The sequence below is a fragment of the Vicugna pacos genome, chromosome X (assembly GCF_048564905.1).
Source record: "Vicugna pacos chromosome X, VicPac4, whole genome shotgun sequence".
Taxonomy (NCBI): domain Eukaryota; kingdom Metazoa; phylum Chordata; class Mammalia; order Artiodactyla; family Camelidae; genus Vicugna; species Vicugna pacos.
In genome coordinates, this window is record NC_133023.1 from 79,405,971 (window position 1) to 79,431,959 (window position 25,989).

Below are 25,989 nucleotides of genomic sequence, written 5' to 3' on the forward strand. Positions count from 1 at the left end.
CCCAGGTGATTCTAGCATGCAGGAAAGTCTACAAGCCCCTGTATCAGAGGCATCCTGTCAGCTGCAACACTCTAGAAATCTGAGGGTATGTCCTGGAGCGCTTAGGAAGGCTCTCCATTCTCAGGCGGCAGAATACTGGCGAGCCCAGGGTCTTTATAAAAATGTCAGGAAATTTGAGACTCTTGGCAACTAGGGAAGGAGCATCTCAAGTGACAGTCAAAGCAGGTAGCATCTTCCGCAGGCCCCTTGGATGGATGCCATGGAGGGGAGAGGCCAGGAGGAACCTGCGGCTGGAACAGCAGTGCAGCTGGGGATGGGTGGTCAGAAAGAACACTGATGTGGCCCACGCTAGTAGCCCCGTCGCCCATCAGAGCTTTGTTAAGGAAGCGTCTGAGTTGACCCTCCTTGCCAAGATCTGCCTCACTGTGAGGCACTGGCTGGCAGCAACACAGGAGGAGCTGGACTGGAGTTAGGAAGCCAGTTATGGAGGGCAGAGCCCTTTGGGTCATCCATTAGCAACTGATGCAGCTTTCCCTACTGTCTCCCGGGGAGATGCTTCAACTCCTCTGCCAAGCTCAGACCCCTGCCCCACATGTGCAGTCTAGATGCTGGACAAATGCTGACTGGGAGAGAGGCTGGTACAGGCAGTAACAGAGAGTCCTTGAATTTGGACTGGGCCGGCCTTACTGGTTGCCAAGGTTAGCAAACCACATATCCTTTGAGTAAGCCACTGCTATTTGTCAGCTTCACATCTGTGGATCTCTCTTCCTCTGCTGACCTTGGCGAAACAGGACAAGGGAAAAAATTCATTGGGGGACCAGGCTGTAACTGTCCAAGCTGCTCCCTACCCCTCAGTAGAGTACGTGACACAGTCCATGGGCTACCGGGGTTTTTGCGATGCAAACACCAACTCTGCCTCTGTGCCCTGGGGAGCAGAAGGGGGACACTGGTGGGGGTGAAAAGCTACCAGGGATGAGGAAAAGCAGTTAGACGCCTTGTCCACCCCCTCGCCCAGAGGTCTAGGGAGGGTTCAGGTGGAACAGATGCTGTCCATCTCTGTTCTCCATCAAACACCGTGTCCTCATCTCAGGAGCCGGGCTAGAGAGCCCAGCTACCAAGAAGCAGGATGGGCCACCCAGCAAGGAGGCCCACAGGCTGGTGCTTGAGGTGCCCAGGCCAAAAACACCCACGGCACCATGCAGGATAACTTGGGATGGGCAAGAGCGTATGAGGCCAGGATTTCTCACTAGGGTACCAATGGTGCCTCCCACCATTTTGCAGGACTCTGGGATAAGATCATTGTTCACTGAACACCTTCCATGACCCAGTCCTGGACCAGGGGCTGGAGGATGAATCAGACCCCGCCCTGCCCTCTAGGACAGGAGCAGTGTCCACAGAGGGAGAGAGAACCAATGGAGTTCAATATGGCTGGAGCAAAGGGTGTCTGTGGATGGGTCTCTATGGGACGTGGGGGTGAGGAAAGGAAGCAGAGATGTTTACAGGGCCCTGGGAAGGGATGCAGTCAGATTGGCATTGGAAAGACTGTTCCCTGCAGTAGGGGACACAGACTGAAGTGAAGACCTCCAGCAGGGGCGGATGCAATAGCCCCTGAGAGGTGGCCATGGCCTAGGTCATGGGTGTTTAGGTCTTTCTGAAACAGAAGACACACAGTAAGGCCACAGGACCAGCTTTCCTCACCTGCTCTGGCAGCCTCTCCCTGGGCCAGCTCCCTGCGGCCCTGCCCTCTTGACTCCTTAGCCTTTCAGCTCTGCTCTGAGGCTCACCAGGGTCCCGTTTGCCAGCAGAAGAGATGGGCCTGACTGCCCTGCCTGGCACAGTCGTGGGGCTCCCCTTCCTCTCTCTCGCCTTCCACATCACTGCCCGGTTCTCCTCCCATGTCTCTCAGGCCTGGGGACCCTGGGCAAGGGTCTGCCCAGTCATCCCAGCACCCCGGGCAGGCAGTGGAGTCCAGGGGAGAGTGCAAAGCAGGCTCTGAAGCCTCAGAAAACTGGCTTCCCAGACCAGCTCCTACACTGATTAGCTCTAGCCTCCGTTTTTCTCAGCTTCGGCCTGTTTCCCAGGGATAGCATGACTGCTCAGCTTTTGCGGGACTCACATCCTGTAATGTGTGTGGACGGACTTAGCACCGTGCCTGGCACATGGCTGAGCTATGGCTTTGCTGATGGAGAACCTGGGGCGACAAGAGAGCAAATGACTTGCTCAAGCTGGTGGTTCTGTGGCCCCACATGGGGGGCCACAGCCCCACTGACGGCTTGAGTGCCCAGCTGCCGGCCAGTGAGGAGCTCCACTGGCACTGGGGCCACTATGGCTAGCTGTGTCCCTTCTAGATGCAGCCACACCAGCAGAGATCAAGCAGGGCCTCTGCCTGGTGTAAAGGTGGGCTGCCTGGCGAGGAGCCCTGGACAGGCAGGTCTGACTATTCCCCCGGGTCAAGGTTACTGCCCCACAGGATAGTCTGACCTGTGCCGGCCACCAGCCTGTGCTGAACCAAGCCGGCCCTCAGGAAACTTGGGTAAGTGGGCCTGATCTCGTCTAGTTTCAGAGGTGTCTTCTCTAGCTCAGTCCTGTGGCTTGGCCCAGCACAGGTGGGGCACCACGAGCCCAGCAGATGTCCCCAGCAGACAAGACCTGCTAAGAGCACAAGGCCTGCCGGGTCCCCGGCAGCCCTGGTGGAATTCAAAGCCGCCCGTCCAGCCACGTGACTCCTAGGGCAGAGGTGTGCTGAGTGCGCCAGCTGCCCCGTGGTGGTCCTCCACAGCCCCGGCGACCAACGGCCCCTCTTGTCTACTTTTCAGAGCAGAAGCCCTTCTGAGAGGGTCCTGGGAAGCAAGGCCAAGACTCCTGGGTTCTCATAAATCTTTTAATAACAGTAAATGAAGGAAAACATTTAACAGTAAGTCCCATGGTGAGGGTTCCTTTTCATTCAGGAATCTTAACAACAAAAACACCTAAGACCAAAATTCAGAATGCTAAGTGCACAAATTAAAGACCTTTTATTTCCAAAGAGGTGAACAAACTGGTGGGGGCACAGAGCACCCAGGAACCAGCTTGGCAAAAATACTCATCCTGCAGCTGCTGAGGGGGATTACAAAGACTGGTTTAAAGGGAGCTGCTGTCGGGGCGGGTGACAGGGAGGGTCTGCCCAGGACCCACCAAGCCCACATTGGGAACGAGCAAGGACTGGGGCGAGGGGCGCGAAGAAGGAACTGCCCATTTCCTGGCAGAAAGAATTACAAATCAGGCTATCTTATTCTGTCTACCACAGTAACACCAACATAAATGAAGAATTCTTTCAAGTAGAATACAAAACAGACACCGAAAGAAAGCAGGTTTCCAAAACAACAGCTTGGCTTGAAATGACTTTTCTGTTTTGTTTGTTTTGTGCCACGAGTAGCAAACCAGTGTACGAAAGTGTCACAAGAGCAACAGCAAGCGACTAGGTTTTCCTGAGCACAAGTGGCTCACTGTATATACAGAAGAGGGAAGGCTGGCTCCCTCTCACGGACCCTACCTGGCTCCCAGAGGGCGGGGCAAGGTGTGCAGTGAGGAAGCTACTTCCCAGTCCTCTGGGGCCCTGCCAAGGAGTGTGCGAAGGCCTGTGGGACACCTCCCTTCCACAGGCTCCCAATTTACTAAAACCAGCCATGGCGTCTTGTCCTGCAATGCCACACCAGCCCTTCTCCGCTCACCCACCTCCCCATCTCGTCTCCCATCTCCCCTTCAGATGACTCAGGATCAGGATCAAAGGCTACAAATCCAAGGAAGTGCTTTTGGCCAAGGGAAGGAGAGGGAGGGGGAGGAAGGGTCTTCCGCCAGCCTGGCCCCAACACCAGCACGTGTGGAGACGGACTGACAACCTGCGACCTGCGGGCAGCTGTGCCCACTCCACACAACACTGAACTCGCAATGAGCAAAACCAGCAAGACCCCTGATGGAGGCTGCGGCCAAAGGGATGATCTGAGAGAAAGACTTGAGCTACCGGATAGGTGAGTGCCCCAACCGCCCCACACATCCTGACTCCCCTGCCAGCAGCTTCTGTGAATGCTGAGAAGTCCCAGGAGAAAGAGAGAAGGTTGACTTAGGGAGACTGAGCCTGTGGCTTCCTTGCAGACCGACAGAGGAACACTCATTGGGCCTCCAAGAAGAAAATGGGTCAGATCATCTTTGGTGTACAGAACCCAGTATCTAGGGTAGATGAGGGGCTGCAAGCAGGTAATTCTGACCTGAGGCCACAAGTTGGCCAGCTGAATAGACTCTTCTCACCGGCCCAGATCCTTAGCCAACGCGACCTGGGAGCTGGAGGGAATACACTTTTCCCTTTCCACGGCTGTTTTAAAAGAAACTGTCCACTTCTACAGATGCTCAGACACACACAGAGTTCCAACACGCTGGCAAATGGAGGGAATACACTTTTCCCTTTCCACGGCTGTTTTAAAAGAAACTGTCCACTTCTAGAGATGCTCAGACACACACAGAGTTCCAACACGCTGGCAAACGGCATATGGGAACTTGGCCAGGCTGGCTGGGGAACCTCCTTGGCATCAGCAGGAAAGCTCCAGGGAGGCACTGGTAAGCCCAGGCCCACCACTGCGGGGGCCATCCTGCAAGACAGGCTGCCATGGGTCTGGCCATGTTACCTCTCTACATGGGCTCGGCCCAAGAGTCAGGTACAGACCAGTGCAGACGCTTGCTGCTCCCCAACACCTCAATACTGGCCTGACTCCCGGGGGAGCCTGGGGACGGGGGCCCCCCTCGGGGCCTTCCCCCTACATGTTGCTGAGCCAACCTGGGGCCCAGAAGCCCTGCACTTCCCTTTGCCCCAGACAGGTGCATCTGTCTCTGGCCTGGCCAAGCCAGGCATGTGGCTTCCATTTTCTCCCTTTCTTTCAAGCAGCAGCAAAGTGCCTGCCAGCATGGGGTACAGGGCTGCAGCCAGGGCAAAGGCGAGCTTTTAGAGGCATGCCAGTGCGAGGAGAGCTCGGGTTGATTGGTATCCTGCACCAGGACACGGAGAGGGGGTAAGAGAGAGCCCTTTGCAGCGGAGATGTCCCTCCCAGGCTGCTGGCCCCAGCTGAGGCAAAGACTCTGCATCCTGGCTGGGTACAGACCCCAGGAGTTCCTCCAGTGATCTCCTTCCAACCTATCTTTTGGTCAAGAGGCCAAGGGGTGCTGAGGCCTTGTGCATTTCCTCTTAAGCCACGCCTACATGCAGCCAGTGGGCGGGGCAAACCCAGCCACACCAGAGGTGCCTCTTCAAGCAAGCGACCCTGGGATGAGAGGCACTAAGAAAAACTCGGCCAGATCCTCAAAGATGGCAGAAAATACAGTGTATTATGAGTCACGAGAAGCTCACAGGGAGCCAAAGCACTCCAGGTTCCCCCTCCTGCAACCCCACACCCTGGGAATTGATTGATGGCCCTGCCATGGTTGCTTTCCTGGGCCTCGCCCTTGCTAGGAAAGACTCCTCCATTCTGCTGCCTCCTGTAGGTCCACCTGTCAAAATCATGACCACTGAGCCAGTGAAACTCACTCTAGGTCTGGTACAAAAACACCTGAAATACTGAATGGGCCCAGGACAACTGGGTTGTCTAGAGTGGGAGAGGGGAGGGAGGCCCATCAGAGGAGGTCACAGAACTACTTCTTCTGTTCTTAAGAAATCTAAGTAAGAGCCAACAAGGAGTCACCAAATGCCCAGCCACTGCCTCCCTTCTTTAGGTTCATGGATGATTCAGGCTGTCTTGCAACAAAAGGTCTTCCTTTCAGAGCACTTCAACCTCCACCTGTGGGGACCTGATTCCTTGGTACCTCTCTTTCAACCTAGACATAGCCTTTGGGGGTGGGCAAGGTGGGAGCCTGTGATGGCCCCCACACTAAACAACACAGTGCTGAGTCTGGCAGCAGAGATGACATCTGGCCCTAGGGAAACAACACAGCAAGATCAGTATCATCCCAAATCCAAGATGCTGATCCTGTAAAATGGGATGAAATGGATCAACAGGAGTCCCTCCAGAAGGACCTAATGCAAGGATTCTCCAAAATCAAATATCCAAAAACAAATGAATAAACAGATAAACAAAATCCCAAAAGCCAAAAACAAACAAACAAAAAAAAACCAAAAAGAAAAAAAAAAACCAACTCTAGCTCATCCTTCCCTGAAGCTGCCTTTAAAAAAAGAGTAAGAAAGAGAGAAACTTCAAGGGGCACTCAAAATTAAAATGGCATCTATTATCAACATTAAACTAAAAGCAAGCATATAATTCAAATCACAGTTTTCTCAAGTTACCACTTCAGTTGATTAATTTCTACGCTCACTTCTGATCGGGATATGGGTCAGTTCTCAGCTCTCACAAGCAGAATTTACCAAAAGTCCTGCTTAGTGTTGGCTGTGGACATTTCAACCTGGTTCACTTTCGGATTCACCATCCCGACAACTCTCCATCCTCCTGGGTGGAATCTAGCCCCTGGGCTGGGTAGCGCCCCCACCTCCCAGCACTGGCAGTATCCTGGATGGAGTGGCTGGTTGGCTACTTGCTTTGAGTCATGGGACACCAGTGGGAAGAATCTGGCCAGTTCTACTTTGGCCACGAGCTGGGAAATCCCTTGGCTCTCAGCTTGCCGCTGGTATAGAAACAAGGCCTCAGTCCCCTTAGGGTGGGGGCTGTGCTGGAGACAAAAGGGGACCCCAGCAGAGGTCCCTGGCAGTGGAGAAACGAAACACACCCCATCTCATCACTTCGATGCCCAAAGGACTACTGCTTGTGTTCCCTTTCTCCTCAACCGGCTGCTGGTAAAGCACCAACAAGCAGAGTGAAAGCCACTGACTACCCATGTAAGGCCACTAGGAGCAGGGAGAGAGCCAAAGGGGAGGAGGACACGTCCAGCCATCAGCCTGACACCCCAGGTGCCGGAAGCTGTCCTGGGGGAAGAGCTGGGGAAGGAAAGGTAGTGGAAGAAAGGGACAGAGAGGAGGGAAAAAGAAATACACCAAATACCCTACTGCCCTCTCCCATGATTTCATCAAGAACTGGGTGTCCTCCAAGTCAAATCAGGACTTGTTTCCTCAGGGATAAAGGAAAAAAAGAAAGAAGAAACCCCAAAACAAAACAAAACAAAAACACACAAGCACCTTCAGTCTATTTTCTTGGCTGGAAGCCGGAGCAAATCCAGCACATATTTACACAAAGGCCCAGCCATGTATGAGAACAGGATGACCAGCTTCCCGTGGGTCATGGTCATGAGAGTCTGGTGTCCCGAGGCCCAGATGCGATACCAGGGGCCGTAGAATGGGTCTGAGATGGCCGGACACAGCATGTTGTTCAAATTCACTTCGGTGACCTGCAGGGACAAGGGAGGTAGAGTGAGCGTTCACCATCCTTAGGCTTCCTCTGGCTTCTGCCAGTTCAGCCGTGTCTACCTAGTGGGGACTAGACAAGGAGGGATTGACAAATCCCCACCTGTTCATAGTTGGGGGTTTTCTCCCCCTAGGTTTTCTGAGTGGGTCAAGGCTAGAGCCCTTTGGAGGTGATGGGGAAGGCCATCCAGCTGAAAAGCTGCTTCGTTCTGCTCAGCCTTGCCTTCTGGTTGGGCCCAGAGCCCGCTGCCGTCCCTAAGCATTTACTATGTGCCTAGTCCCGTGAGAGGTACTATGGGATAAAAGAGCAGTCAGCAGCAAGGTCCCTGCCTCTGTGTAACTAGTGACCAGTCAGGATGGAGTCATCGGTCTACAACATGTGACCTCAAGGCAGACGGTGCTCACCGGGTCTTCCCCACCGTGAGATCCGAGGCATGTACGGAATGGGGACTGAGTCCTCAGAGAAGATTTCACAAGGGAAGTGACACCTGAATGGACTTATGAAGGATGGATGGGGGTCATGAAAAGGAATGGAGCGAACAGAGCCTTCCTTGTAGGAGGCGTGGCCTGAGCCAGGCCCAGAGGTGAGACTGAGGATGGAATGTATGGTGACATGAGGACACTGACTCCTCTGAGATCAAGGAGTCCCCATGGAGAGCAGGAGTGATGGTGAGGGCGTGAAGGTCATACTGCTTCCTCCCTAGAGCACAGGAAGCATTCACGCTATTGACAAGGAGCTCCAACTCCCTCCCAGGCCAGTCCGAGCAGAGCAACATGCCAGGTCAGGGAAGAGAAAACGACTACTTCTCCAAAGGCGCTGCTGACATCAGTTACACGCCCGAGTCCGGCTAGGTCCCGCGAGGCTCCGCATGGCTAGTGCTCCAGGAATGCCGCTTGCACACCAACCCAGACGTGCCACTCCCGCCCGAGGACGGGCACGGTCCCACCATCCAAAGCCCTTCAAGCCCATTCAGGCTAAAGACAAGTCCTCACCACCTCTCAGGGAGGCGGGGGGTTTTCTACCGTGTCACAGCGGGGCAGAGAGCTCTCTGTCCTCAAGGATGAGGTGACTCACCCAGAGCAGTGGCAAAGCCAGGACTTGAACCTGGGTCTCCAGACCCCCAGCTCCTGCTACTCCCTTTGCCACCAAGAGACACGCCCATGCACTCAGCAATCTCGGGCTGTGGATAACTCAACTACTGAGTCCAGCCATCAAGCACACTCCAGGCAGGTATGAACATCCCAGAATGTCACGGGGTCCCCAACACCACACTTACATCGGCCACACGACTCAGGGCCTGGCAGCAGACCCATAAAGGACCCAAGGTCAGAAGCTTCCCCCCAGGCCCAGGGCCAGGGTTAGGATCCTGCCTCCCCGCGGGGTCCACAGCAAACTGCTTTCCCAGGCAGCTCACTATTTCCGATCCAAGTGGCCACAAGGGAAGGGCCTCCTTGCCTCCCCAGGGATGAAAGAAACAGTCATTACTGGAGGATTCAGAAAACTCTCTGAAGAGGCCAAGGCTGTGGATCGTAAATCAGCAACCCAGACACAACAATCTGACAGCCTGGCCTTTGGCATCTTGTATTTTCAAAACAAAACGATACACCAGCGCCAACCAGGATTATCAAGATTTATGAAGAACTCCAAACAGAGGGGATAGAAGGGGATAGAACCAAACTTACCAGGCCCAGGATCTGCAAGATGCTGAAGTGATAAAAGAACATGAGGCCAGTTGAAAGAAGGGCCCACCGGAAACTGCTGAGGGGCTCCGGGGTATAAGCACCTGGAGGAAAAAAGGAGACGATGAGACAGCAGGGTTGGTGACCCACTTCTCCCTTGCCCCGCGAGGGTGCAGGTGCTGAGGCCACAGGTGCCGCCTGCTAATCACCCGCTTCTGCTGCCCCGCCACGGCGGCTCAAAGAGACAGTCGCGCTGATTAGCTGGGTACTCCTATACCCCTTCCCAACCTCCGCTCTGCCATGTGATGCTGGGGCCATTACAAAGGCAGGATTTTTTTACACTGTTATTGTAAATGTAACACAGTTGGCCCTCTGCATCAGTGGATCTCACGTGCCCAGATTCAACCAACCACACTGGTGCTTGGTTGGTTGAATCTGTAGATGCAAAATCCATGGATTGAATGGCTGACTATACGGCACTAGAGCATCATCTGTGGATTTTGGTATCGTAAGGGTCCTGGAACCAGTCCCCCTCAGATACTGCGGGACACGACTGTACATGCCTACTAAAGGAAATCTAGAAAATGTTAAAAAGTAGAAATGAGATGGAAAACAAGATGAACACCCCCACCAGCACTCTACTAGCTGAATGTGACCACTGCTAACACGTGGGTGTCTCTCCTTGGCTGCTTTCCCTAGGCCTTAGGAGTTTCTTTCCTTTCTCCCTTTGATTGCTAACTGGAATCTTACTGTAGGCATAAGTGTGTATCCTTCGTTTCCACACTTACATTTCCTCATGTTTCCAAAGAGAAAGGTCACTAAGGAAGCATGGCGTGGGGGCTGAGAACGTTAACTCTGATGTCAGACAGATTTGGTTTCACACCTGGATTCTACCACTTACTGGCTGTGTGACCCTGGAAAAGTTGTTTCAACTCCCTGAACCTCAGTTTACTTGTCTGTAAAATGGGGCTACTTCTTAGAGTTTTTGTGAGGAGTAAAGGAAAGAATATACTGAGAGCTCTTAGTATGCAATCTGGTACAAAGTGTTCACTGTGTGCCAGGTACTGTCATTACCACATCATTATTAATATTTAAACAACTAAAGAATGTGCTATATTCAATTGCTGTGCCACTTCCCAACCGTGAGACAACTCTCTCCCCCTGGAACAAGAATGACATATTTTCCCTCGATTGTCACTCAGAACTACCATCCCAGGAGGCCTGGATGTATTCTAGACCTTGCAGAGCAGAGGTATGGCTGACAGGATGCTGTGGGAGATTGTGTCCTATAATGGGGGTGCTCCAGAACAAAAGGAACCTCCACCCCAGACAAGCAGGTGGCAACATAACATCTTGGAGTAGGATTTTCCCAAGTCAGTCTTTTGCCAATTCATCCATTCATTCACCAGTTACCCCTAGGTACCTATTATATTCTGAGCCCTGGGCCATGCTTTAGGGACAGGAACATAAAGAAGACAGGCTTCCTGTAGCCTCAGAACCACAACTGGTGGGGAAGGCAGACAAGTCAGGCAACAATGAGAATCCCGTATGATGGTCACAATGACCGAGGTCTGCACCACATAAATTTGGGAGGACAGAACTCAGCTTGGGGAAGGGGGTGGGGTGGGGATAAGGACCGCTTCTTGGTGGAGGGGGCACAGAGCAGAGTGAAGGACAAACATCACTAAAAGAGGGACCTAAGCATTCCAGAGCAGCAACCTACACCAAGGCAGACAGCTGAGGGAGCAAGACAATTCAGAGAACTACGGGAAAGAGTCGGGAGTACAGGGGACAGGGTGATGAGGTAGTGAGCAGGAGTAAGACTCAGAGGTTGGTAGCGCTGGTCCACTCCAAGCTGGGCCACGTAGGACCTCTGGAGCCACACTGAGGGCTCTGGGCTTCATCTCACGCTGTGGGGTCATGACCCTAAACGCCTCAAGTCTCAGGCAGGTAACTGGGAGCAGGGGAGGGACCAGGGACTATGAGGTATAAGGGATGCAGGAGACTGGCCAACTGGAAAGCCCAAGCCCCTTCTGAAGAGGGCAGCCACCACTCCGCTTCACCCCATCACTGCCCGATGGGGACGTGGGCCCAGCATTGCCAGTGTTTTCACTTTTGCAAGAGAAGCCAGAAGTAGGAACTTTCATATGGAATTTCCTGATTTTTAAATGTTGGCAAATAGTTCAAAATGTTTTAAAAATGCTCAATGGATCAAACAAAACATGTCTTCTTGGAAGGATTTCAGTCCATGGGTGGCCAGCTTTGAGCTCTGCTGCAGAGCCGCACAAAGCAGCAGCAGGTCTGAAGCAGGAGCGATAGGATCGGATGTGGGCGGGGGAGGGGCTGGGGCAGACAGTGTCCAGGCGCAGAGGCGGGCAGACCCTGCAGGAAGGAGGGGGAGAGGATAAGTGGCTTTGAAGATCAGAGCAGTGGGGCTGGAGGAGAGTGGATGGAAAAATGACCAGGATGTGAATGTTGGGAAGGGAGGATAAGGAAAGATCCAGGAAGACCCCCCAGGGTTCCAGTTGGGCCATCATTGGGTTGATGGTGCCATTTATTGCAATGGAGAAGAGAGGAAAAAGCAGATTTGGGATAGAAGGTAGAGAAATGAGGTCGATTTTAGACATGTTGAAATCAATGTGTCTGTGAATTACCCAAATGGAAGTGTCTCTTAGGTGGCCGGATACACTCTGGGAAATACAGCATGACAGGTGACAGTGTGGGCACTGAGCCAGGCAGACACAGGTTTGCAAATCCTGGCTCTTGTCACTTATCGACTTCAGGGCCTTGGGCAAGCCTTAGTTATCTCCTGAACTCAGTGTCACTCATCTACAAAATGGGGTACCACTGCCTACTTCACAAGGTTGCCAAGTAGATAAGATCATTCAAGTCATGATTGTAATGTCACACCTGGGACTTAACACATGCTGATTATTTTCATTAGTACATAAATCACAAAGTCAGTGAAAAGGATGGGGCTGAACATCCAGATGTAGGTGTCATAGCGCAGAACAGGACCCGAAGTCACAGGAACACATGGAGACCGAGTGAGCAGAACATGGCGGGGCGAGTGCAGAGGGGAGGAGAGGAGAGAGATGGGGTGACTGAAGCCCGCTGGCTCTTCTTGGGGAGAGGCCAGGCTTGCTATGGAACAAGAGGCAGGCTCACAGTACATCAGGGTTAGAAGGCCCTTGGTGGGTACTGGACTCATCCCTCCATTTTGTAGATGGACAAACCGAGGCTGGGAGATGGGCAGCACTGAAGTTGAAGTCCCAACAGCAGAGCCCCGGGCTCTCGGACGTTGCCAAGGGATTCACTGATCAACGTCCTCATTGCCACTTGTCCAGACCTCCATCACACCAAGTTGTACCATCTCTTTCCTTGTCTGTCCACCTGTCTAGATGAGCGTCTTGGGGTAGAGGACCGAGTGGGATTCATCTGTTTTCCTAGCATCTAGACAGTGCTGGGCAGGCACTGACACTGTGCACTTTCCTGTCTGCTGAATGAGTGGGAACTGGGCACCATGTTGTCACCCTGGCTGCAAGGGACATTATGGGGGAAGAGGGAACCTGGAGGACCAACATGTACTTAGAGCCCTGAGCTGGTTTCCCCAGGTGTCCCATCCCTCCAGCCTCTGCTTGGCTCCCCGCGGTAGCAGCTGGGCAGCAGTGACAGGGCCTGGTGGTGCCTGCAGGGAAAGGACGGGAGGGGAAGTGTGTTCAGCTGGGCTTCAGCAACCCTCCCTTGCTCTAAAGCCCCTGACCCTTTCCCACACTGTGATATGGGGGAAAGGAATGCTCAGACACTGGCTTGGACACTGCCAGGGGTCACGTTTCTCAGCGCTCTCACTGCCTGGAGTCCAAACCCCAGCTTCAGTTCCATTCATTCTGTGTTGCATCATCTGTCTCACATAAGACTATCAGTTCTCTGAGGGAGGGGCCATTTCTGAATCACCTCCCCACCTCCAGCCCCTGGCACGCAGCAGGTACTCAAATGATCAATGCTGCCTGGGAAACAAGTGGCACAGACTTTCTGGAGCATCTGTAAGACTCTAAATCTTTGGCTCAACAATGCTCCTTTGAGGACTACCGGTGAATGCCTCAAACATACAACAAACAGCCCTTATTTGCACAAAGATACTCACACCTGCACCACCTGTAACATTGGAACACTGGAAACTGACTGGGGAGACAAGTAACTCAGGTACCTCAATATTATGCAATAGTCTGCTGCCATTCAAATCACAACCAGACCAGCTACATACCTGTGTGCAAAGTCCCTTGTGCACAATGGCAAGTGTAAGTGACAGAACACCAAACGGTCCGTCGAAGATGGAAATTATAGCTTAGTGGTTTAAAACAAAGGGCTTGGGGTCTTTACAGCCTTGGGTTTGAATCCTGCCTCTGCCACTGCCTACAGGGGTGACCTGGGCCAAAGCGCTGTGCTGACCCTCTAAGCCTGTTTTCCTGCAGGTAGACTGGAGGGAGCAACGTATCTCTTGGGGCTGCCAAGTGAAAGAAGAGATATAAAAAAGTAAATACAGCAGCTAGCCTGGCACACAGGTGGTGGCTATTTTTATCATGGCAACCACAGCCACCCCAAATCTCACAAAAGCCTGCAAGAAGACTGGCAATCTTGTAAAGAGGTGATTTTTTTTCTTCGAAGGGGAACTATCACTGTGATTTCCTCTGCCTTTTCACTGCTCTTGGTACTTTTCATTGGAAAGGTGATCAAATATTCAATTTCTTTGAAAAATAAAAGGGAAAAAAAAAAAGAAAGCACCGTGTGGATAGATGACCCAGTCTACCTAGATGTATGCAAATTGTATGCAAGTGCACATCACTCTTTTTTTATATATACCTGGATGTGGCCCTTGGGATAATCTCAGTGAAAAACCAGTTTTCTTTTAAAGGAAAATAGAAACTTAAGCACTTTCAGAAAAATTAAACACATAAAACTTTTTTTTTTTTACTTTAAGAAAAAATAAATGTGACACTTTCTGCCAGTATCTTCTATCCCAGGAGGATAGAAGCTTTTCAGCTCTAAAGGTAGGGGGAAACCGAGATAATAGCTTTTTCTGAAATCAATTTTTGCCACAAGGAAGCTCACAAAGCTGGGAGAGAAGTCAATTGCACCACCAGCAGCCAAAACCTATCCCCAGGGGCCTCTCCCAAGGGCTCTTTCTTGCATCCTCTAATCCCACCCAGGTAGGACTTACACCAAGGTGCTGAGACTGAGCAGGGTGGCATCTTATTCTCTAATCTTTTTCCCACTTCCTTCAACTCATTCACTTCTGCATGTGATCCATTCAGTCCACACTGATAAGGTGCACACTGGGTGCCAGATTCCATGCTAGGAAGTGGGGATATGGAGGCAAAGACGGACCCTGCCCTTCAGAAGTCCTCTGTAGCTGACATGGGAGCAATGAGATGATGGAATAAGGGAAGCACGCTAAGTCATGGGGATGCCAAGGAAGGGGAGCTGGAGAAGATGACAGCTGCGATGAGGTTTGATGAAAAGGGAGGAGATGGGAAAGGAGCTTAAAGGGAGGAAAGGATGTACTGGGCAGTACAGTCTAAGAAGAGGTGTGGAGGCATGAAACAGCATGCCGTTTGCATGTAATCCCAAGCAGGTCTGTGTTACTGGAGCATCAAGTGGGAGGGGACATGTGTCAAGAGAGGAAGCCAGAGAGACAGGCAGGTGGGGTCAGGTCATGAAGAGCCTTGTCTGCCGTGCCTGGAACTCGGCCTTTAGCTGATACAGAGCGAGAAGGCTTTGAGAGGTTTGAAACAGGAGAGTGCAAGGTCGAGTATATGTTTCAGCTAGCTGGGCTGCTTTGGCGGTGGTGTGGATGGTGGATGGGAGAAGGACAAGACTGAAGACCAATTCAGATGCTGCTGCAGAGATCGATGACTTGGCAATTCATCTGACATGAAGCAGGCATCGAGGGGGACTCCCAGCCAGGTCTCCGACTTCAGTAACTGAGACGAGTTGAGTCAAGGGAGAGAGGAGTTCAAGTTGGGGGCACGCTGACACTGAATGCCTATGGATACCTGGGCGGACTTCTCCGATCGGCTGGGGATGTTCAGGTCTAGCGTTCAGGAGTGAGAGATGTCCCAGAAACAGAGCTTGGGGTCTGGATAAGATCGACAAGGAAGGGCCCACAGAATGAGATTAAATGACCAAGGACAGGTCCTGGAAAACAGCAGTTGCCAGGAGAGAGGTGACCCACGAGAAGACAGGACTGAATACAAGATGAAAAACTGCCATGAGCCACACATGGCAATTTACATTTAAATGAAATTAAAATGAAATACAATTAGAAATGTGGCTCCTCAGTAGCATCAGTCACATTTCGAGTGCTGGATAACCACATGCGTCTAGTGGCTACCATACTAGACAGTGCTGAGACAGAACACCCCCATCATCACAGAAAATTCCACTGGGAACACACTTCTCCACAGACGCAAACACTTCCACTGGGTTTGGCAACACGCTAGTCACTGGTCGTCTTGGCTATGGCAGTCTCAGGAAAGTAGTGATGCAGGAGCTGGATGTAAAACATGAGGAAAAGCTTCCCAGGTGCACAAGGTAAGAAAGGGAATTCCAGTAAAAGGGAACAGGATTTAGAAAGTCACAGAAATCACGAGCCAAATTCCCAATATTTCAGTCACTTCTGTGAATGTCCTCGCCATCCTTTTGCTCTTACCCGACCTACATCTCCCCACAGGGAGCCTCCTTCATCTCTTGCCCTCCAGTCACTGGTTTTTCTCCTTTGGCCCGTGCAGATAGAGTAGGTAACTTCTTTCTTTGCTTTGCTCTTTCCAGACCACTGGCCTTCCTTTCTCCTTAAAACCCTACGACCACCACACTGTCCCACCCACTAGACTTTCCCTTTACAACTGTCTTCAGACATATGGGTCACGGCCCTTAATATTCCTTGAGGTTATGAGTACCTAGGTCAGTACCCTCCTCTCCAAAACCACTCCTGTCATCTCTCTCGATAATATCAACATATGTCTACAGTGAAGCCTCCAGCACCCTGGACTCTCAGTTTCCTGGCCTCCTTTCCTCAGTGATCTTGTCCCCATCTCGCCTCGGCCACTCATTCTCATGGTCTTGCCTGAGATCTAATTATGAGTACCTGCAGCCTCTCATGAAGTCCAGCTTCTCTCTCTCCAGCTCACCCTCTCTAACCCTGACCCCAGCACTTTTCTGACCCCAATACAATCTGTGATCCATTGGTTCTACCGTCTTTTTTGCTGTCCCTCACAGTTCCCGCTTCCCTCCTTAAACTCCATGGCCCATCACTCTCATCATCCCTGGCATCCACCTTTGATTTCAGGGCCCCTCCCACTGTCATACTCATCTGGGAAAACCCCCGCCCTGGTCAACTCCTAACGCCCTCCCCCACCTTGCTGGCACCCACACAGCCAAACGTGGCTGGAGGACAACAGTGCTGCCTATTCTCACTTCAGACTCATGATGGCAAACCTCAGGTGCGTCTTTCCTGGTGCGAGGCAATCTTATACTGCATTTCCCAGGTCCTTTCACTCTTTCAGGCCACCATTTAATATTTTCTCCTCTCTTCTCAGATCTTCAATACTTCTATCTCGGCCTCACTCTCAGATGGATGACCTCGATTCCTATTTCACTGAGAAAAAAAGGAACCAGACAAAAACTTCCAGAAGCTCTCCTGATCACATCTGACTGCTTCTCTGCAGCAGTGCCCACCATGCTCGGCCTTCACCCTGTTACCATGGCTGAGCTGCCCAGGACCCCAGCCAAGGCAGCCCTTCCCTTTCAGATCCAAATCCCATCCCCTCTCACCTATTCAGTATCACTCCAGCAACTGTCTCCTCTTTCCCCTCCATCAACAATTTCTTCTTCTCTACTGGATAGTTCCCATTAGCATATAAACATCCTCTAACAGCTCCCATTCAAAAACAGATGAATACTTGACCTCACTTCCCCCACTGCAACCACCTCATTCCTGAGCTCATCTTTACCGAAGGACTCCTTGAAAGAATTGTTTATATGGTAGCTACTGGTCACATGTGGCTATTAAACACTTGAGATGTGGCTCGTTTGAATTGAGATGCACAATTAGGATAAAATACACACTGGATTTCAAAGGTTATAAAATATCCTGGTAATAATTTTATATTGGAATGATAACATTTTGAATATAGTGGGTTAAATAACATATAAGATACATGATTGAAAATCCTCACCTGTTTTCTTTTACATTGTTTTAGTGTGACTACTAGAACATTTGAAATTACATGTGGCCAACGTAGGTTTATGAGACAGCACTCATCTATATTTCCCAGTTGACAATTCCTCTCTCCCTAGTTTCTCTTAAACTGCTCTAATCAGGCTTCTACTCCTACCTCCCAACCCCTCACTCCACCAAGAGTCCCTATCAAGGTCACAGATCACCTTTTCATTGCTCAATCCAATGGCCAATTCTCAGGCCTCATCATGGCATTTACACTTTCTTTCTTGAAACATTCTTCACTTGGCTTCTGGAATGCTGCTCTCTCAGTCCTCCTTCTACCTCATAGCCTGCTTCTTCTCAGTCTCCTTTACTGATTTCTCATCTCCTTGATCTCTAAATGATGGAGAGGACCAGGCTGCAGAACTCTTCTCTATATACTTTTGATTCCCTAGCTGACTTCAACCAATCTCATGGCTTTAACACAATCTACCAGCTGATGACTCCAACATTTCTATCTCAGCCTGGACCTCTGTCTTGAACTCCAGGCTCACATAGCTCACAATCTACTCAACATCTGCACTTGGATATCTCAGCGGACATCTTATTCTTAAACCCAGCTTTTGATGGTGGCTCCTATGGCAGATCATTATAGTACTGGCTCCCAGTGAATCATACCCTCCCAGGATCCATACCCTTATGTCTTCTTCTCCCACCCTGATTTGGCCATGTGGCCCATCTGGCTCAGCCATGCAACTTGCTTTGGTCAATGGGACTTCATCAAAAAGATGGAGAGGTTTGATAAACTCTCATGCAGTGGGACTTGCCCTCTTGGAATGCTGCTGAGACCCCCTACCATGCCATGAAAGGCCTTATGAACAGAGGCCCAGCCAGCCCAGCTGTCCCAGTTGAACCCAGGCAGGACCAGTAGAAAAATGTCTTAGTCAGCTTGGGCAGCTGTAACAAAATACCATAAGATTAAACAACAGAAAATTATTTCTCACAGTACTGGAGGCTGTAAAGTCCAAGATCAAGCACCAGCAGACTTGGTATCTGGTGAGAACCCACTTCCTTGTTCATAGACAGCCATCTGTTTGCTGTGTTCTCATATGTTCTCTAGGGAACTCTCTGGCCTCTTTGTATAAGGGCACTAATCCCATTCATGAAGGTCCCACCCCCAACCAACCCTAATTACCTCCCAAAGGCCCCACCTCCAAACATCATCACACTAGGGGGTAGGACTTCAACATATGAATTTGAGGGGAGGACACAAATATTCAGTCCACAACGAAAAATGACCCAGTCAACCTACACAACTGTGAAAAATAAGTCATTGTTTTAAACTACTAAGTTCTGGGGATGTTTGTTACATAACAACAGATAACTAAAAGAGCACTTCCTCCCCCAACCCTCCAAAAAAGCAATAAACAAGCACAAAACCCCTTCTCTTAGTTTTCCTTATCTCAATAAACGGTAATTCATTTAAGTTACTCAGGCCAAAAACCTTAGAGTCATCCTTGACCATCCTCTGCCCCCACCTCACATCCCACATCTGACCCGTCAGCAAATCCTGTTGGCTGTACCCTCAGCATGTATCCAGAATCCAATGACTTTCCTCTGCCTCTACAGCTAGTAACCTAGGCCAAGCCACTAGGATCTCCTTCCTCTTTTATTACAAACATCACTTATAGGTCTCTCTACTTCTATCCCCTACAGTCTAATTTCAGCATAGCAACTGGGTGGGTGATCCCTTGAAAAATTAACTCAGATCATGTGAGTTTTCTGCTCAAAACCCTCCAATGGCCTCCCACCTCCCTAAGAAAATGTCAAACCCTACAATGATCTATGCGGCCCTATATATGATCTCCCCTCACCTACATCACCCCTCTGACCTCATCTCCTACCACTTTCCCCTTCCTTCACACAGCTCTAGACATGCTGACCTACTTGCTGTTGCTGGAATATTCTAGAAACCCTCCTGTCTCAGGGCCTTTACACTTGTTATTTCTTCTGCTTGGCATATTCTTCCCCCAGATATTCAGAAGCCTGCAAGCCTTCACTCAAATGTCACCCTCCCAGTGAGGCCTTCCTTTACTCTCTCTCCACTCATTCAGCAGTGCTGTAGCCCCTACCCTGCTTTATCCCTCCTTCTATACACTGAACATCATCTGAATAACTATATATTCTACGCATGTCTTCACCGTCTCTTCCTACAAAAGCAAGAACCTGTATCCACTTGACTCCCTGCTTTATCCCCAGTAAGTGCCTGACACAAAGCAAGGGGTTCAATAAATACTTGCTGAAAGAATGAAGTGAGCAGCTTAGTATGTTCGAGAACTTTACACAGTTCACTATCAATGGACTATCAAGTGGGAAAGAGGGATAAACAGTTGAAGGCCAGCTCTTTAAGAATTCTGTTTGCTACATTAGATTATTTTGGACTTTACAAAATCACCTGAGATGATGGGTGGGTTCTGAGGCAGGAGGTCTGGGGTGGAAGCCAGAGAGCCTGCATTTCTAACTAGCTCCCAGGTGCTGCCAGTCCTCAGACCATGCTTTACTTAGCAAGGGACAGAGCTCGCCTTCGGGCTGCTGATCAAAATAGGGCGAGACTGGAGGTAGGGAGACCAGTGTTGAGGCTGTTGAAATAGACGAAGTCAGGGATAATCTGATCTGAACTAAAGAAAGTAGGAGTATGAACGAGCTTGAGAAATGATCAGGAGGTCCTACTGACAGGATCTGGTCACTGACTGGATGAGGGGAAAAAGAGTCAAGGGCCATTGGTTATCTTCAGATTTGTGGCCTGGGTCATGAGTGAGTGTTGGTACCACCCCACAGGATAGGGAACATCGGTGAAGGTGTAGGTTTGGGGACAGAGAAGAGAATGACAAGTCTAGCTTCCGACAATGCCATCTAATCTTGGGTGCCCTCTAAATGAGACACCTTCATTTCGAGCATCTGCTAGCCTTAGTTACCCAGCAGATAGATCTCTGCGTGGTGCAACCTCAAGATAATCGTGGATGTGTGATTCCAATTCTTGGCCACTAAGTGCAGCAGACCCAAGTCAGCTTTCCCTTCGTCCAGAGTTGTGTGCCCACATGGAAGGTCCACCTTGTTGACCTTCTACCCTGAGGGGCTGGAGAGCCCACTCAGGCCAGGCTTCACTCTCAAATCCAGCAGGCAGACCTGGCCTAGCAGAACAAGCCCTGGAGTCCAAAGACCCAAGTCCCAGCTTCTACTCGTCCCAAGTTGCTCTGTGACCGCTTACATGGATCAAAACCCCTCTAAGCGTCAGAGTCCTACTGCCAGGGAATTTCTAGCTTACTCTACTCGGCAGAAGAACTGTAGGATCAGAAAAGCTAAAGGAACCCGGAGATACTCTAGAGAAAAGTGCTACTGAAGCATAACCCCCACTGTGCCTCACACGTTATGCAGTTAGTATTTGCTGGGTCTCTGTGGGGCTTTCAGCAAGGGGGAGCCAGCTCTTAGATCATTTGAGGCAATGAGCCTGAACCTCCAGTCTGTATCACAATCCCCTGGAGGGCTTGTTAAGAGGCAGCTTGCTGGGCCCCATCCCAGAGTTTCTGATTCAGTAGGTCTGGGGAAGGGCCTGGACTCGGGGATCTGAGAATTTGCATTTCTAACAGGTTCCCTGTTAGGCTGCTACTGCCAGTCCAGGGTCCACACGCTGAGAAAACCTGTCCTAGAAAACCCATGGAAAATGCTGATATCTGGGCCCTGCTCAGAGACTCGAATCGAGGAGATCTGGGTGGGCTCTGGAATTTCCATCTTAGTAACAATAACCTCAGGTGATTCTAATCAACCATTTTTTTTTAAAAAAAAAAAGTTGGTTCTAGGGATTGAACCCAGGACCTTATGCATGCTAAGCAAGCGCTCTACCACTGAGCTGTTACCCACCCACCCCTCTTCAGGTGTTTCTGACGCTAGGTCCTCCAGCCCTAGGGGGCGTCCTGGAAGAGGTACCAAAAGGTCTGGGGAAAGCTACCAGTAGAGGGGCCCCAGTCTGGCCAGGTGTGAGGAGCGGTGTCTGCTGAAAGCTGATAAAACTGAGGCAGGAAATGCCTGATTTAATCCCCTCTCCACAAATCACTCCTGAGCCTCAAATACTTCCTCTTCAGCGGGGAAAACCCCACGGTCTTCAGAAACTCACATACCCACCCTCCCGCACAAGTTTCAGCCCTGAGCCTATTTTTCAAATTCTTCAGCTCTTCCCGCACCCACTCACCCCTCAGGAGCCTTCAGAATCTACCTCTCCTTTACCCTGCCCCTCGCCTGACGAGCAAAGTAGAACTGGGAAACCAGTGAAAGAACTTTCTTGGCATCCTAATGCTAGTTAGACAGGAGGGGCAATGCGCTAGCCTGGGTTGGGGGAGAAACAGGTGGCACAACCTGGAACTGAGGTCGGTACTGAAGACAGCTTTCAAGCCTTCATGGAACAAAGTGCTCTTGCTTTAACTGTCCTAGAACCAACCTATCACAGGGGCTGTATCCCAAACTTCACCCCCCAGGAGAGAAGCTTAAAGCCCATTCAAGAGAAGTGGCTTGCCCAGGTCAAACAACATTGGGGTTCTTATCCCCCAGTTACCTGAAATGTCCCCGAAGGACATATGATTTGTCTGCACTTCAACAACAACCTGCTCACCCCATGGCAAGCCTGAGTCCACTGTTCCCCAAGTGTGAAACCAGAGTGCCCTCTAGTGAGACAGAAAGGGATTTGCAAGCAGGTTGGAGGAAGGACTTCTTACCTTCCTCACACTAGGCAGGGAGGGACCCCTCTGGAAACACGACACTGATGAATCCCTTCTCGGAACAAATGTTTTAAACCCATAAAATTAAAGGCAAAGGGTTACAAAAGAAGGCAATGACAATAACACACGGTTATCAAAATGTTTAAACAGATTTGTAACGTAGTATTTATGTGTTTCTCTACTAATGTGTTTAATAATAAGATCTAGCAACCACCATCATTTCAAAGCAGTGATGATCATAAACAGTGTTCCGAGCTGTCTGCAATGACTGTAACGTGATAGGAAGCCATCTGCGATTGCTATTGACAACAAAGCCGCAGGTATGGCTAATACCTACATTCATGTGCTGCGTTTCTGCTGGAGGTTAGTGAAAACAAAGATGTGATTATTTTTCTCATCCCAGTTAATGGGCCCTTTAGTTCCTAGTTGCGGACCCCAGGTTAAGAAACCCTGCTTAAATAAAAATGGCCACAATGAACCAACCAAAAAAACACACAAAACAAAACAAAACCTGGGAAAAGAGAAAGGGGAGTTTCCGGAGAGGGGGATTTGCGCCACCAGCCCTTCAGGTCCTCAAGCTGGCTTCTGTCCAAGCCATCCCGCTGGAAACGCATGGAAACCCACGATGGAGGCCCCACCAACAAATGCGCCTAGACCTGCTGCCCCTACACAGAATGGCCCTTCCACCTCCTCACCCTAAGGAGACCCGGCTCTCCTCTGAGGACACTGCTTCTCCCTTTGGCTGCTCTGAACAGAGGCTGTTCTTTCTGATCCCTCTAGTCTCACAGCAAGCTTTTTTTGGGGGTGGGGGGGGTACAAGGGGGGTTGGAGATTCCTCTAGCCCCCCATTATTGCTTCTAGATGTTTACTCTTTTCTTTTCTCCTCCTTTCAAGCTTCAGCCCCTCTTCCTCATCACTGTTACCTGCTGTCCTCCAGGTCACGATCAGATTCATCCCAGGTCAGTCTCTCTTGGTTCACAGCCTTCCGTTCCCACGCTAGGCCTTTGGCTGCCAGCATTTTGGGTGATTTCAACAGCCACGGAGGTGCCATTTCCAACATCCTAACCTCACAGCCTCTTGAACTTCCTCAACGCTGCCCACCTGCACCTCTACTCCACCCTGTTCCCCACAACCAGCTTTGGTCAGCACTGCCAACTGCCCCGCCTCAGGCAGGATCCTCTGACCACAACCTCCCAGAGTTTCAGCTCTCATATCCTCATTTCTACCATGCACCTGCCCACGGACTTCCTTGTGACCTCTGAGCCTTTTGGTGGCCCTTTCCTCCCCCTATGGATTTCCTCCTTGTTCATCAGCTCTCTCCAAGCTGAGCCTCCCTCCACACCAGCTTGGACCCCATGACCCATCACCTGAACTCTTGTACTATGGCCGGCAACTCCCTGGTGGGCTGAGGGCACCCTTCACCTCTCCCGTCCCCCCTGCTTTGCATACATTAACATACATACATAATTAATGCTCATTACGACTCTCTGAGGAAGAACAGTTGACCCTTAAACAACATGGGTTTGAACTCTGCGGATCCGCTTAAACGTTTTTTTCTTCAATAAATAAATACATATATATATGCTCTGCAAATGTATTTTCTCTTCCTTGATGATTTTCTTAATAATCTTTTCCTCTAGTTTACTTTATTGTACGAATACACTATATGATACATATACATATAACATACAAACGTGTTAATCGACTGTTTATGTTGTCGGTAAGGTGCCAGTCAACAGTAGGCTATTAGTAGTTAAGTTTGGAGGAGTCAAAGTTATACACAGATTTTTGACAGTGTCAGCACCCCTAACCTCTGTGATGTTCAAGACTCAACTGTATTCTTATATTACAATTGAGGAGACTGAAGCCCAGAGAAGTTAAGGAACTTAGCCAAGGTCACACAGCCACAAAGCACCAGAACGAAGATCTGAAACCAGGCAGTCTAGCTTCATAGCGGGCAGCACGCTCTTCTCATTGTGCATGTCTCAGAACAACCTGCCTCTTTGGGCAGCCAGGCCTGTTCACCTTCCTCTCTCTGCTAGCTTCTCAGTCCCTTTGGGTGGAAAGTAAGTTCAGGCCCGCTCTACAGATCTGGCCACCTTAGGTTCTCAGGGACTGGCTCAGGAAGCTCACCTAGGTGTCAAGACCAAAGCTGCAAGCTCGAGGGCAGCCCCGCCCGCATCAGAGGCCCTTGGTGCCTAGTCAGCAAATAGGAAAGCGCCACAGTTTCCCACTCCTATTGTTCCCTGGGTGACCTGCCCTTGGTCAGAAACCTGAAATATGAAGGGGTGAGTGGCACGTGATGACCAAAACTCTGTCCTGAACTCTGAATACCCCTTGCTTTCTGGATCTTCAACACCACTGAACCTACTTACAAAGCCCCAACCTTGGATGGATTCCTCAAGCCAGATGTTCTGCTCCTCCACTCAGGCTGCTGAGTGCTCCTGGAGAAAACGGGATCCCCCGACAGAAGAGTACTGGAAAAATGCAAGGAAATCTGTTTCAGGAGGGCCCCCTCAGTGCTAGTCACCAACCAGAAGGTTGAAGAGTGTCCAACAGAGTAGCTACTAAAGCCCTGCAGCTATTTCAATTGCAATTCAAGTTCATTCACTGTGAATCAAATCTGAAATTCCCTCAGCCTGGTCCTCCAGCCGCACTGGCCACACTTCATCTGCTCAGGAGCCACGTGGACAGAGCGCATATAGAATCTCTCCCCGGAGCATATCCCATTGGACGGCACTGAAACAGTCTGGACTTTTCTCCTTCTCTCATCTCATGCAGCATTTCCTCGTCTTGTCATTACCGTCCTCGGCCTGCCACCAACCCCTTTCTTTCTCAGGGGTTGTCACCACCTCGTGAGTCACCTGCTCCCCTTTCTCCCAGCACCTTCAATGTTCCCCCAGCACCTGAGCTGAGCATGCCCCGCCTGGGGCGGAGAGGGGAGGGGAGGAGGGGAAAGCAGGAGAGAGAAACCATTCCCCTGGCTCTGCAAGGCCCTTTACCCCTCCTATCTTACAGCCCTTAACTTATTCCTCCCCACTTCTCCAATGGTTGCACTTTCTTGGAACTCTCTGAAAATGTGGCACTCTTGATTGCCAGTCCTTTGATAATAGTTTCTATTGCCTGAGCTTCCAGGACAACCAGCCATGTCTCCTGTTGCTCTGACCATTCCTGCAATCTCCTTACACTTTTCTTCCTCCATCTACTGTACAAAGGTTCAAGTCCCCCCAGGCTTTTTTCGAAGTTCTGTTTCTTCCCCACCTGCACAGTTACCCTGGACCATCTCATCCACTCCCCATGTTTATATCCACTACTTTTATACCAGTGATACTGAAGTCAGTTTCTAGCCCAGACTCCTCCGAACAGCTCCAGAATATTCCATCCAACTGCTTTCTGAACATCTCAATTTGGATAGCCTAGAAGTGCCTCAAACTCAAGCAGAATCATTTTCCTGCCTTAAACATGCTTCTTTCTTCTGTGCCTCATCTGTCAGTGGCACCCTATCCTCCCACAGCCACCCAGCTCAAAATCCTGGGGCCTCTCCCTCACTCTTACAGCATCTTAAATGTAATAAACTCTATCAACTTTACCATTTATTATTTATTTAAACTAAAATAAAACATGATCTTAATTATACATCCTCATCTCCTGAAAAGATGAAAAGACGAGACTGCCACATAGTGGCGAAACACAGATAAACAATTAAATATGACATAAAAAGTGTAAGGAACATTCAAGAAAATGTGCCTTAGGCTGTCTAGGGAAGTCAAACACAGATTCAGACAGGAGGGAACACCTTTGAGCTAACTTGTAAAAGAGGACATGGGGTTTGCCAGGTCCAGGTAGAGAAGCTGGTGTGTGTGGATTGGGTTGGGGTGGGGCGGGGGGACCAGGTGGGCCTTAGAAAGTAAAGTAATGGGAGTTGAAGTCTAAGTGATGGGAAATGAGGT

General features: G+C 50.4%; 1 protein-coding gene across 8 annotated transcripts in view; it reads right to left on the reverse strand.

The window, feature by feature from the left end:
* Positions 1 to 2,867: 2,867 nt before the first annotated feature.
* The window catches only part of TMEM164 (transmembrane protein 164), a 148,352-nt gene continuing 125,230 nt past the window's right edge, over positions 2,868 to 25,989 (reverse strand). For all 8 annotated transcript variants that reach the window (XM_031675463.2, XM_072956812.1, XM_072956817.1 and 5 more), the window contains 2 exons: positions 9,056 to 9,156; positions 2,868 to 7,356 (listed from right to left, as the gene is read on the reverse strand). In XM_031675463.2, the coding sequence (XP_031531323.1) occupies positions 7,150 to 7,356; positions 9,056 to 9,156 (308 nt within the window). In that variant the 3' untranslated portion in view covers positions 2,868 to 7,149. The remainder of the gene's footprint in view (positions 7,357 to 9,055; positions 9,157 to 25,989) is intronic.